This window comes from Crocodylus porosus, unplaced genomic scaffold (genome assembly GCF_001723895.1).
Source record: "Crocodylus porosus isolate Cpor-Errol unplaced genomic scaffold, CroPor_comp1, whole genome shotgun sequence".
NCBI lineage: Eukaryota > Metazoa > Chordata > Crocodylia > Crocodylidae > Crocodylus > Crocodylus porosus.
In genome coordinates this window covers 4,023,940-4,037,591 of record NW_017728939.1, presented here as the reverse complement: position 1 = coordinate 4,037,591, position 13,652 = coordinate 4,023,940, and the positions used below count along the sequence as shown (strand labels likewise).

General features: G+C 45.8%; 1 protein-coding gene across 4 annotated transcripts in view; it reads right to left on the bottom strand.

The window, feature by feature from the left end:
* Window positions 1–13,646, bottom strand: part of ERLIN1 (ER lipid raft associated 1) — a 38,456-nt gene extending 24,810 nt beyond the window's left edge. For all 4 annotated transcript variants that reach the window (XR_002103248.1, XM_019547708.1, XM_019547706.1 and 1 more), the window contains exons 1-2: window positions 13,591–13,646; window positions 4,919–5,042 (exon numbers count right to left, since the gene is read on the bottom strand). Coding sequence is in view for 3 of the 4 variants with exons in the window: in XM_019547708.1 (XP_019403253.1) it covers window positions 4,919–5,031 (113 nt within the window). In the remaining variant the exon portion in view is untranslated. The remainder of the gene's footprint in view (window positions 1–4,918; window positions 5,043–13,590) is intronic.
* Window positions 13,647–13,652: the final 6 nt, after the last annotated feature.

Genomic DNA, 13,652 nt, shown 5'->3' with positions numbered 1-13,652 from the left:
ACACCTTGCTGGGGTCATTTGACCCCAGTACTCTTTCCTGCCATGGCAGGAGGTTGGACTTGATGATCTGCTCAGGTCCCTTCCGACCCTACTAAACTATGAAACTACGAACCCACAGGGCCAGGACCAGGACTGGAACCAGATCAGAGCCAGACAAGAGCAGGGACCAGTGCTGCTATTGCTGCCTGGCCTGGTAGGGGCTGGTGTTTGCTTGCCAACTCCCTGTACACATCATTCTGCAGCAGCACAGAAACTACTGTCACTAATGAGTTCAGAGGTTGACCGGGAAAAGGTGGGAGCCTGGTTGCTGGAAAGGGAGGGAAGATGCGCTTACAGAAATCTGGGCTTCACTCCATTTCTGTTTCACAGCTGACTTGAGGCCATGAAGCTGGCCTTTTCCTGACGAACACACACCATAATGTGCAGGCCAAGAGCAGGAGAGGCTTAAGGGAATGCACAGTTCGGGTTTTTTATTGCCAGAACACTATAAAGAATTTGGGTAGGACACCAAACACAGTGATCTATTTTCTGGGAAAGACCCACCAGCAACAGAAGTTAGCTCCCAAAGCTAAAGATGTATTAATTGCTTTAATTATTAAAATTGTATACGTTCCAGAAAGAAATCCCAAAGAAATCGTATCATTACCCAGAACTGCAGTTTCACGTGGTTACTGAGAGCTGCCCCCAGGGGGTAATTTTAATACTTAAGTGCTCCTCTAACAAAAGGTGAAATATGCTCCGTATTCCAGAGCATACCACATTTAACACTCTTGCTTCACATATTTCTTCCAGTTTTCATGGTGTCCAACCAACTTCCCAAGATGCATTTACAATTACATCGAAGCTCACATATAAGCATAGAATATCACAAGGACTGCAGGCTTTCAAGTTTGCTCCCCTTTGCCATGAGCACAGTGCAAGACCTTGGTCTCCAAGGAGTGGGTGGAAAAAAAAATGCATCAAGCTGACTTTGGCACAAGAGTGCAAAGGAAGAGGAAATGTTAGGTAATGCCAGCGCTTGCATTAGCTAGACTCTGAAAGCTATGTAAGTGCAGTCCCATATAGATAATCTGTACTCCCATAACAACAGGAACACAGCTCATGGTAGGGAGCTCCTGCAATTGGTAGGACAAGTTGCAGCCTTCTAGCCAAGCACAGACAGAATGACATGCTCCTGCTGACTGCTATTTCTGGTCATCTGAAAGAAGCCAAGGGTTTAGGACAGTGGTTCTCAACCTTTTTAAGACTCAAGACACCCCTTGGAAAATGCCAGCTCTTACTTTTCACTCATGTTTTGACTACAGAAAAATAATAGAGCAATGCTTGTATAGCAAAGAACTCAGAAAGACCACAACAGGGCAGAAAGATTTTAGCACTAGTTTCTTAGCTGAAATCTGAGTTTATCTTGAGAATCATGTCTGCGCACGTAACAGTAGTAACATTGTGCGGCACGCTTGAAAAGATCTCAGGGTACTCCAAAGTGCCATGACACCCTGATTAAGAATCACTGGTCTAGGAAAACAATTAACAGAGCTGTGGAAACGAGACTATCTTGTCTTGGTCCAATCTTGTGGATGTGCATCACCATGTTTAGCTGTACGTAGCCTGAACCAACCAGTTCATATCATGAATGGATCCCAGACACTGGTACAGCTGAAGACAGCCTTCTCTGTCACCAAAGAGACAGATATAAAACTGTAAGTCAACACATGGATGGCTCCATAATGCACACCATCTTATCACCACATCTGCCTCACATTCAGGGGTCTCAGGCCCTCTCAGAGTTTCGCTCTTTTATCCCAGGGTGATCTCAATGATTGGACAAAGGGTATCTTAAAAATCTCTAACTCCTCATTCCCCATTGTGACGGACACCTCTCAATCATCTCCCAATTCATTCCCCATCTCTGGGACTCCCTTAGTGCTTAAAGACACCTGGCCCTTCACTGGGTCTTTACAAATGCCTGAACTCAGCTGTTCTAGCTAGACATTTCAGTGGTGGTCTACAACCACCCAAGCAATGCAGTCATCCTCCTTTCCCATTCTCTGCTTGGGCAGTATCCTGGATTCAGTGAGAGGCAGGGTAGCCTGGGCAGCCTGGGCTAGACTGCAAAGAGACAAGCACCACTTTCTTGTAAGAGCCCTGCTACAGTTTTCTACTGCTTTTTTCCCCCTTTAATTTGAATGCCAAGGGCTTTCTCACCCTCTAGGCTGACACCACCACAAGGAAAACAGTCTTTAAAAAGGTGGTGATCTTGTGGGATCTTCCTCCAGACTTTCAACTATGGAGGCATGATCAGATATTCAGCAAACGTGGATCCCACCCGGAACCATGGATCGCTACAGACCTCAAATCAATAAAACAGCCTCAAGATACACTGTGTGCTGAGGCCTTGGAAATAGCTATTATTGCTGACTGAGTCTTGATGCAGCAAACATTCAGTCAGGCTTACTGAAACCCCCGGTTCTCCAAGGCTTTGAATCGGATGAGTTCTGTCCTTGCCTCGTCACCCAGTGATAACCAGTTTACAAGCCTCGTACAGAACAGAGATGCTGGCATCCTGGTGTGGCTGCAATGGCTAACTCTCTGAAAGGCCTCTAGTATATTGCTCTAACACCCAGACATACAGAGCAAGCTGTGCCAGGTCTTCACAGGAAACTACCCCTTGGTGGAGCAGATATTGCTTACTAAAAGATGCATCCAGCTGGTGGTAGATGTGTGCACTACCTTCAAATACCAACCCCCCTCCAAATGTCTGCCTAAGTGCCTCTTCTGTGCAAATCTAATGGTTAGTCTCTTGCCCATAGCCAGGAACAAGGTCCTAGAACACATTCAAGAATAGCAGCTTCTTTCAGATGAGAAAATGTATGCACCAAAACATTCAGGCCACAGATGAAGTTAACTGAGAGACTGACATTGACTCCAGTATAACAAGATGAAGGAGTGCAAGGGCTGACACAACAGAAACAGAGAGAACTGCAATCTTCAGGGTCACAGAAGCTGGTGATGGCAACTTATACTATTAGGACTACAAAGAAGCTTCTTTTAGAACAGTCAGTTTTAAAAGCTGGGAGAGTTGGGCACTCAGCAAAAGGGTTTTATTCCCCACTGGAAAAAAAAATGCTTCTCATTTCAAAGGAAGAAACTTCAACAAGCTTCAATGCATCTAATTTGACAAGGTTATTGCTTAAATTTAAATAAAATTAAGAACATCTGAGAAAGTTTGTAACACAGAAAACTTCAAGAACCTGCAGCAGAATCCCTCAGATATAAGTCCTGCAATAAGTTTCACATGCCATTAGGGAGCGGTCATATGTAACCCCCGCATTTTGGAGGTCTGCAAAATAACGGTCTGATAAACCTTTCTAATGCAACTGCATTTTGTACATTGTGCAAAGCATGTGATAAAGCTGAATCAAGACCAAGATGGTCTTTCATAGATATTAAGGTCAGAAGAAACAGTTACCTACTCTGGTCTGGCCTCCTGCATAGTGCAGGCCAGCTGATTTGCCTTGGTGGATTCTGTAGGTAAGAAAATTAAGGGAGTTAAGCCTGACTACACAGGGGAGTCAGAGTGTGATGGTGGAGCAGTTAAAGTGCAAAGGTGCAAGTACCATCCCCGCTCTCTAGATTCATGCCAAAGGCTGCCCTTAGCAGACACACCTGAAAGTGGATACCTGCTCATTCAGGATGGCAGTCAAACACGGCTAGACAGGATGCTAGCTGCCTCTCTCCATTATATACCCCTGGCTATAGAAACTAGCATGCCCTGGTCATTCAACTTGAGCAGACCTTTGCCATAGACTTTTTGAGAACAAGAGAACACCATGACACATAAAAGATGTGCAGTAGAACACAACACTTTTCTTGGTTTTATTTAATTATGCATTTGTTAATTAAAGTAAGCCAGTCTGACTTTAAAACTCTGAAGTAATGGTGAATATACCACTGTGCTGAGTGACCTGAAAAATACCCCAGATTGTTTAACAGTTATCATTGCTGTGATTTATTTAATGTAAATGGAAGAATCCCAGGGCAGAAGAACCCAGATTCTGCATTTTGTGTTTCTCTGGTGCAGGTGCAGTTCATAGATATGACTTCTGTTCTCATTCAAGTGAGAATCCAAGCCTGCAGGGTGAACATCGTGGCAAGCTTCACAGTGGTAGAAACTGTACTTCTGCATGCTGGCCTAGAAGGGACTTTAACAGTTACACTATTATGATTTACTACATTAAATGCTGACTAGATCAGAGGCTCCAAATTATTTTCATGGAGACACATACACCTTCTGGAGATTGCTGGCAGGAGAATACTCCTCTCAACCACATTTGTATAACTTCTCCATGGTAACCAGAGCGACTGCTTATGTGGAAGAATGGAACAGTAAAGCATGTTTACTTTTAGGCACTTAGCAGCTGGAAATAAGAATAATAATCCACAGATCTACTAGGAAAAAGGTATTTCTAATAGTTTGGGTGGGAAGGAGGCAAGATAGGGTTAGGGCCAGGTGCTCAAGACTGCAGGACAGGCTGATGGTGAGGAACTCCAGAGTATGTATGCAGGAGTTCAAAGGCCATGTTCGTGTGCATACTCTGCATGCATTTACAATTGTACTTTTATCCTACACTCGTCTTGCATGCTAGGGTAGGAAAGGGCATACAAAAAAGAAAAAAAAAAAAAGACAGCAGAAATGAAGATTTTTTAAGAAAAAGCTTATGATTTTAGGCCAATTTTATCATTTATGTATTGGTAATAGAAGACCTGCCTGTCCTGAGACAGGGCCCAGACATGGAACGTGGACCTGGACAATCACCTACCCAAAGCTTTCCTTTGAGGAAGTGTACTGCATTTTCTGGTTAAACCCAGAAGAACACTGTTTACTGGCAAGAGGCTTGGACATGCTTACTAGGAACAGTACCTGTAATACACAGCCAAGTGGCCCTCCTCGACTTTGTGAATGGAGGCATAGAGGAGAAACAGCAGAACTCCTGTTGCAGTTGCAACTACTGCCCCAGCCTGGGCCATGGTCATCTTCACATCATCTGTGGGAACAAAACAGTCACTGTAACACTCAGTGGGCCACTACCATACACATCCATCAATGTTATGGTCACCCGATGACCAGGATACCCCACCTTTTCTTGCCTATGAATTATTTTCATGAGCACAGGCTCCCAAGCCTTCTCATAGTCTGGACCCAAACCTGACAAACAGATCGTCTCCCCATTCTTGATCACGCTGCCCATCATCCTGCCTACTCACAGACATATGGCAACCTTGTTCCAGCTACAGCACTGCTCACATAGTACAACAGTACAATATTAGGAGTGGCACACATATTTTAAGCTGCATTTAAAGTGATTTCAGTGGAAAACAAAAGAAAAGGAGCCAGCAACCTGAGTCTAGCCCAATTTGAGAACTATTTTACAACAACTCACTGTAAAGCAACAATCTCTAGTGGAAAGCACAAACTTCTTTAGCAAGACTTATCTAAAGATCCTCCAAGTCCTAGCTTACTCCATCTACAACTCAGGAGCAGCTGGCATACTGCAGTCACAAACCGACTGGGAGACTTCCTTCCCATCCAGCGGAGGAAATGCACCGTTCCAAAGGGCAAGAGAGCTAATCTGTTGCTGCTTCCTCTCTGCTCAATTTCTAGATGATGGGAAAGAGGAGGAATGAAAGTTTTTGGGGATGCTTCTCCCTCCATCCAGCCAAAACATCTATTTTATTTTTTCTCTTCAGCATGGAGCTGAGGGCAAACAATGGAGAAACTGCTGTTCTCATCTCTGAGCAGAAAACAGAGGGGGACCACAGCCTCCCACCTGTGCGTCCCATTATGATGGCACTCCTATTTCAAAGGCAGGGCAGTCCATGCTGTTGCACAGCTCACACTGCCACTTATGATGAGGAAAGAGCAATTCCCTGTTCTTATCCAAGAGCTCCTTCCCATTTTCCTTGACAACCTGAAATTAACCCGTCTTAAAAAGGCAACTGGCACCAATTGCCTACCTCTCTTTTCTGCAAGGTTTGGTCTTGATTTTCTAAGCTCATTACGAAGACTGTGATTTTTATTTAAAAAAAAAAAATCAACCCACCTATGAACCCACACACCGGCTGGTCACCCACATAACACCAGCAGTATGCACAGCAACAACCCAGCCAGCGCCAACTCAGCTCTCTCCTGCCTGTCCTCCTTTTTCTGCCATTCTCACTCTCATTACAATAACAGAACATTGACAATGGCATTTAATAATCTTGGAATACAGCGGAAGTTTCAGAGGCCAGTGAGAAAGCTACTGGCATGTCAATTATTCAGGGTAAATTGGGATAAAATGGGAATTACAACCAAGGTATCTTGACTTCAACCATGGACAAAGCCCTGGAATGGCTGAACAGGCATCAGCCATAAAGAATGCAAGGAGGGAAATGTAATCAATGCCAGTCTTGTTAAGTTTAACTTGATATAGAGCTCATTAGTGATTTTACAAGTCTGACTGATAAAAGGAACTGTGAACATAATGCACTGGTTTCTGAAGATATCTGACTTAGTATTGCTGATAATTCTGATTTTAAAAAATTAGTGCTAGACAAAAATCAATGACAGCATTATATGGATTTAAAGCTGATTAACTGACATATCTCAAAAAGAAATACTTAATGAGTAGGTATAGGGTATAGCCATGTTGGTCTAAGGATATAGGCAGAAAAGGTTCTCTGGGTAAATCTGGTACCTTTTATTAAACCAACTGAAACAGCTGGAAAAATTCTTCTTTGCAAGCTTCTGTGTTCTCTTGGATGGAAAAAAAAGTCAGAAGCCACTACGCAAGAATGCCAGTCAGCGAAAATGCTGGGGCGGTATGCATTGCCACTCAAGTTCCACAGAGATCAATTCTTGGCCTAACATTACTCATTCCCTTCATCAGTGGTATAAACAGACAGAAGAAATAACTGCTGATGAACTATGCAACAGAAAATACTGTCTGGGTGACAAATAGTGAATAATTAAAAAAAAAAACAAAAAAAAAACCAAAACCTACAAAAACCAAAACTTTCCTTGGCGTCTCAGAACAGCACAGACTTCCTATGCCTGAAGAAGGCTGACTGAGCTCGAAAGCTTGCCAAAAACTTTTTTCCAACTATTCAGCAAGTCTAATAGAACTAAAACCATCTACTCAAAGAACTCTGCCTGCCTAAAAGAAAAAGGTGCATTTATACTGGACTGTTTCCCAATGTATAAAATGCACCTGTGCATAAGAAGTCTGCCCCAAAAGAGGAGAAAATTGTAGCAGAAAGGTGTTTAACATAAACTTGACTGCATATTGGTCAGCTTTTGTTAGTTATTCTAACAATCTGCTTTCTTATATAGCCTTGGTGTATAAAACATGGCATATTTCCCACTCAAAAGGAAATCTAAAACTGTGTCATGCACCAGAAGATATAATAATAAAATCATATCTAACAACAGGGAACGTAGGTCACACGGACAGGATAAGGGACTTCATTCTGCAAAGCAGGTACTCTGAAGTGGTGATAGTGGTTGCACTACCAGACTAACTGAACGTGAGCTGACAGTACAGAGTGGAGACTAAGCAGGTGAACACGATCACTGGCTATAATATGAACAAGAGAACTGGAAGCAGGAATAAATAGGCGTTAAAGCTTGTATAGCCAGCACTGGCAAGATAATTCCTGGAATACTCTGTCCAGTTCTGGTGCAGAAATTTCTAGGAGGGTTGAGAAGAGTCACAAGCAATGGATACATAGGTAAAGGGCCAGGGCTCTAAAGAGCTGCTTCACAGTAGCTACCTGGGGGTCTGCCCTGCCCTCCTTGTAAGAGAAACTAAACTGGAGCATCTTTTATCCCTATAGCAATTTAGCATCCATTCATTACAAGGTAAGGACATGCCTACAGTTTCCAGAGTAGGTGAGGCACTATGAAGTCATCCTGTCCCCACAACAGGTTTCTCATGGGTCCATACCTACAAGAACAATTTGAAATCTGGAAAACCTGCTTCTTAAGGAGCTCAATTTGTTTATCTCACCAAAGAGATTATTATGTGGTCATTTACAAAGAGATGGTATCTGATAGCGGATGGCTATTTACCCAAGCACACAAAAGCAGAACAAGAACCAAACGCTGAAAGACAAAAATCAGTAAAACTGGAAATAAGGCACATTCTTAACCAGGAGAATAATCAATCATTTGAACAGGTTACCAAGGGTTGTTCTGGAGTCCGTTTCTAGGAGAACAACAAAAATTGGGTATCCTTCTAAAGTATGCCCAATGGTTAAGCTGGTGTGTTAGCTACCTTATGCTACACAAAAAGCACACTAAATGGATTATGATCACTTTCCAGCCTGAAAAAAACCTTACATAAAAACCTCAAATTATTTTTCAAGTAAGTTTAATTGAGCAGGGCACCAATCCTCTGTGCAGTGAAACACTGTAGCAAACTGCAGGAAGGCACAGCTGATAAAGATGACTGGTTAGCCCCTGGGAGTTCAAAGCCTCCTAGGGTTCCCAAAGAGGGGAAGAGTAGCGGAGAGGGAGAAAGCAGGTGGGTCAGCTCCCGATGAGCCCCAAGCACCACACTAGTGGTGGCTTGCAGGACTCAGAGAGCACTCAGAACCCCTAGTGTACAAGAGCCAACACCTCTCTAGGGAAGGAAAAGTCAGTTCTTAAAGGGATCTTCCCAGAACCACCCATCCTAGCCTTTAAGCAAGCACCAAACCTCACCAATCTCATCACGGCCCATAACACACCAAATGGATCCAGACCATGCCATGACAAGAAACATAAAACCTGCCAAAACATCTCCACCACCCCCACAATTAATATACCCCACAACAAAACCATCACCAGGAAAATATATAAGAGAAACCAAACAACAACTGCTTACCAAAATCACATACCAGAATGAATGCATACCAAAAATCAATCAAAGACAAAAAAACCCCAATTACCTGTGGGTGCACACTTCTTACAAGATAACCACTCTCTCTTTGATCTCTCAGTTCTAAGCCTCAAATGGAATTTACAAAATACCTTTCACAGACAAGCCTATGAATGTCACTTCATAAATCTGAGATACAAAAAATCATGGACTAAATATAGACATAGGATTTATGGCACATTATAACCTGCCTGATAACCCCAGGCCTTTCATCTCCCATGGCCCCTGATCCTCACCGCCACACATCTGCATGTTCACAGACCTGCATTTTGCATGCTGGCTTCTATTCCATCCAGAACACACAACACCAGCAGACTCTCCTTATGCCTGAAGGGTGTTGGTGCCTGAAAGCTTGCAAAGAACAATTTTTCCAAATATTTAGTTGGTCTAATAAAAGATATCACATTTACCCAAAGAACCTTGTCTATCATATTATGCAACAAACTCTCAAACCAACACTTGACACCCAACCTCATCTTCAAAGTAGGTACTGTTTCCTGTACCACCAACAGCATGGATCTCTCTCAAAAAGGCTGTTGATCATAGTTCACTGGTGATAGCTTATCTTTGGGTGCCAGCACATAACCATACTGCAGCTACTGGATCTCCCCCAGGCCTCTAATATCAATTGTCATGAAATGCAACTATTCTGTCACAGAGACAGTGCCATTTATAAAGGACAAATAATGCTACCTATTTGCTATTCCCTGGATCTCAATGATAAAAGCACTGCTCATGCCAGTACCAATGTCACCAGGGCCCCCAGCCTGGATCCAGACCGTGGAGCTCTCCGTGAGTTGAATCTAGACCCGGCAGTGGTATAAGTGGCAGTATCTGGGTTAACGCAGCCATCACTTGCCCCCTTGCTGCCAACGTTTCCCCCCCAGCAGGACTTTGTAGCTGGGCATTTGCTGGCAGGCCCTGCCCCCATTCACCCCACCTCTGAATTCCCAGCCACCCTAGAAGCCCCATGGAGTGGGTGAAAAGGCTCAGCAGGCTGTATCCTTAACATGCCTGGCTTGTACTTTGTTATGTACACTGACGATTTCATGCCAATTCAGTGTTCCTACAGGCTTCCTTGCTAATACCAGCCTGTTTCACTGTCCATTATATTTACTCAGCAAAATCATAAGCTTTATAAAGCCCGCTATAAATACTAGGAACCATACTGGAGGAAATATAGGTGTCTGGATGAAGAGCAGATGATGAATCTAGACCAAGGGTTGACAATTATTTGGGCCCTTGGACCACAGGAGGTTTTGCAGAGCTGTGGTTGAGCAGTCAGCATTCCCCCCCCCCCCAAAAACAAACAAACAAACAAAAAAACTCCCTGTGTGGGATGGGGCTGCAGAAGGGCAGGGAGCTGGCATGGGTGTGGGCATGAAGGATAAACAATTAATGTTTTAACCAAAACAATGCCCCAAGAAGCAATTCACTGTTTAACGGATAAGTGTGGTGATAACCAGTTAGCTTAGGTTATTCCTTTAGCTTGGGACAGGTGCAGTCTGGCAGGGAAGAGGGAAGGAAAGCCCCACTGTGCCCCAGCAGGAATCAGAAGGCAGCAGGGAGGGCAGGCAGGCAAGAGGAATTAGTACCCCTAGCCTAAAAGGGAAACAGAAGCAGCCTAATGCTAATGACTCATCAATTAAGCAATCAACTGCTTGTTCACAGGTGCTCCCTCCCTCCCAGCACAGCTTCAGGTGGGCTCAGTTGTCTGTCTGGTTTGCCAGTGCCTCTTTCCCCACCTTTCCCCCTGTTAAAGGGCTCAGAGAGCCAGGAGTGACTGCCAGCACCAGCTGTGACTATGCTGCTGTGCTATCAGTTAATCAATATAATTAGAGGAGGTTAATTTTTTAAAAATGATATTTACATCCCTAGCAAGAGGGCAGCAACTTCAGCAGGGGCAGCTCAGCCAGGGCACCCACTGTCAACACCATCTCTGGGCCACATTTTTGCCCCAGGGAGGGGCTGGAGCTGCTGCCTGGCTTCAGCATTGGTGGCCTGGATGCAGAGGTGACAGCAGCCATGCAGAAGCTGCTTCTGGGCACTGGGAAAAAGCAGAACCTGACAGCTGGTATAACCACCCCACTTTGCCACTGCTGGGGCCCTTCTTGTTGTGGCTGCCCAGAGCTTGTGCTGGGGATGCCATGCAGTTCCTCCCTGCCACAGGCACGGAGGGTGGGGGGCAGAGGCAGCAGCTGGGAGGAGAGCCCCTGCACAGGCTCCAGGCAGCTGCAGCAAGAAGGACCCCAGCAACAGCAAGGGGAATGTGGCCATGCCTGCCATGAGATCTTGCTTTTTCCCCAAATGCCCAGCAGCTGCTTCTGCCTGGCCACTGCTGCCTCTGTGCCTGAGCTGCCAGAGCTGAAGCCAGGCAGGAGCTCCAGCCCCTTTCTGGGGTAGAAGGGCAGCCTGGAGGCAATGCTGGTGGCACTGGTGGGGAGGAGAGCCCTAGTACGGGCTCCAGGCTGCTGCAGAGAGGAAAGCCCTGGCAGTAGTGAGTGGGGGGTGACCCCACCTGCTGCCAGATCCTGCTTTTTCTATGGTGCCCAGCAGCAGTTTCTGCCTGACAGCCACCACCACCACCACTGTTCATCTTGGCCATGGTGGGCAGGTTCAGATCAGGTACTACAGGGATCCTGACCCCCTGTACAAGGAAGACAGCCAGAAGCCACCATTGCCAGGGGTGCCAGGAAATGGAGTCCAGCCACTGAGCTGCCCCAGCCCGCTGCATGCCCGAGGGTGGCTAAATGTGCCACAGGCTGGGCTGCACCTGGGCCACGCAGGACTGAGGGACCCATTGCAGGCCGGACAAAAATCTTTTGCGGGCTGGATCATGGCCTGCAGGCCGTATTTTGCCCACCTCGATCTAGACCAAATTTAGATGAAGGCAGTGCTGGCAGAGTCAAGTGCTTTGAAGAACTTCCCACTACCATAACATATTCTCTAGTTATCAGACCTGTCCACATCTTTTGTGGACCCTACATTAAAAGCTCCGGCTATGGAAAGGCCCCCCACCACCTAAGCCTGCCGAGGAAGGTCTCTCATCTTGCTATACTTTGGCCAAGCCATTGTGACTCCTGCATTTATGACTTTTAAGCTATATAACTGGAACACAATATGCCAAGAAATGAATTCACCAACAGTAAGGCTCTGGTCAGGTTCGAACTGCAGCAGTACACCATCTAGTTCACACAGGCACTCAAGACAGACTCCTACAATGAACACACTTGAGTAAGAAACCACAGTCACCATTTCTAATTTCAACATCCAGTGTCTCTGCCTGGAAATGCCCTGAGCTCTCACTCAGACTTCAAGCCATGATCAGCGTTGATCCTGGTATCATTTTAAGGTCTGGTTCAACCCATGTTCTATGCCCAGGAAATCACAGCATGGTACACGGGCTGTGTGGCACATGACTGCATGTCATGTAGTTCTAACATCCAAAGTCAAGTTAGGTTTGATGCTTATGTTCCAAGTAAAACAATTTAATGTAGTCTGCCCATTACTGAAAATGTTTCTGTTGATATTTCGCCCTTACCCTACTTCTTATCAAATCTAATTGTAAAGGAAACCCCTCCCAGGTTTCTAGGGTAAACAATGAAGATTTGCTCAAAAGGTCCAAACTGAATAAAATGTGGCAAGTAAACAGAATTTTAAGAGATAAAATATATTTTTGTCCCAGCTCTGATGTTACTAACAAACTGCTAATGAACAGAAGAGAACTTGCATGTCAAACAGCCTCACGCAAGTGTTATAAAGGACAAACTCCACCCTGGCAAAGTGACAGAAGAATCAAGGGTTTAGTAATTTGTTAAGTACTTTGGCATCTAAACTGGATGAGCCTGGATAACAGTTTAATTATGGGTTTCAAGATTTCAAACAGGCAAGTAATGCTTTGCAACGGAGGCAGACGTGCAAGACGAACAGAAGAAAGGCTCATTAAAACCCTGCTATCGAGCAGTCTCCCTCATGCTCGTTATAAAAGATCTTGGCATTCAGATCATACTTTCTGTTACAATCCTAAGTCTCAACAAGATAGCCAAAGCTTCCCTTTATATGAGGCATAAACTGGGTTTTTTTTTTCCCCCACACAGCTAGACAGAAAACATTTTTTAGGGTACCAACTGAAGCAGGTACTTTTTCCCTTAGCAGGCAGCAGTTTTCATACTAGATCCGAACCGGAGACCACAAGAAACCCTGTGAAGGCTGATAGCGGAAAAGCCCCTTCTAGGGCGAAACCGGCTGGGACAACGACAGCGGGGCCACAGGCTGAAGAGGAGAAACCACAGCGCGTCCCAAGTGCGGGAGGACAAACCTCTACCCCAAAAGCCCTGAGCTCTTCGACTGCGAGACCTCCTCACCCGGCAGCCGCACGTGTCGCGACTCTGGGAACAGCCGGCCCTACTGGAGGCAACACAACAGAAACCGGACTGCACCGAGAGACCAGTTCAGGGCAAGCTGTCCCCGCGCTCGGAGGGCAGAAGCGGACTCTGGTCGAAGGCCGCCTGGCGCCCGGCCCGGACAGGCCGAGCGGGCGGACGCGGGGCGTCGGCTCTGCCCGCAGCCACGTGCGCCGGGAACGGGAGCGGGCGCGGGCGAGAGGGGGAGGGACCGCCCCACCCCCAGGTACCTGCTCGGCGCCGCCACCGGCACCGCCCGCACGAAGGCCCAAGCGCCGCGCGCGCCCCCCAC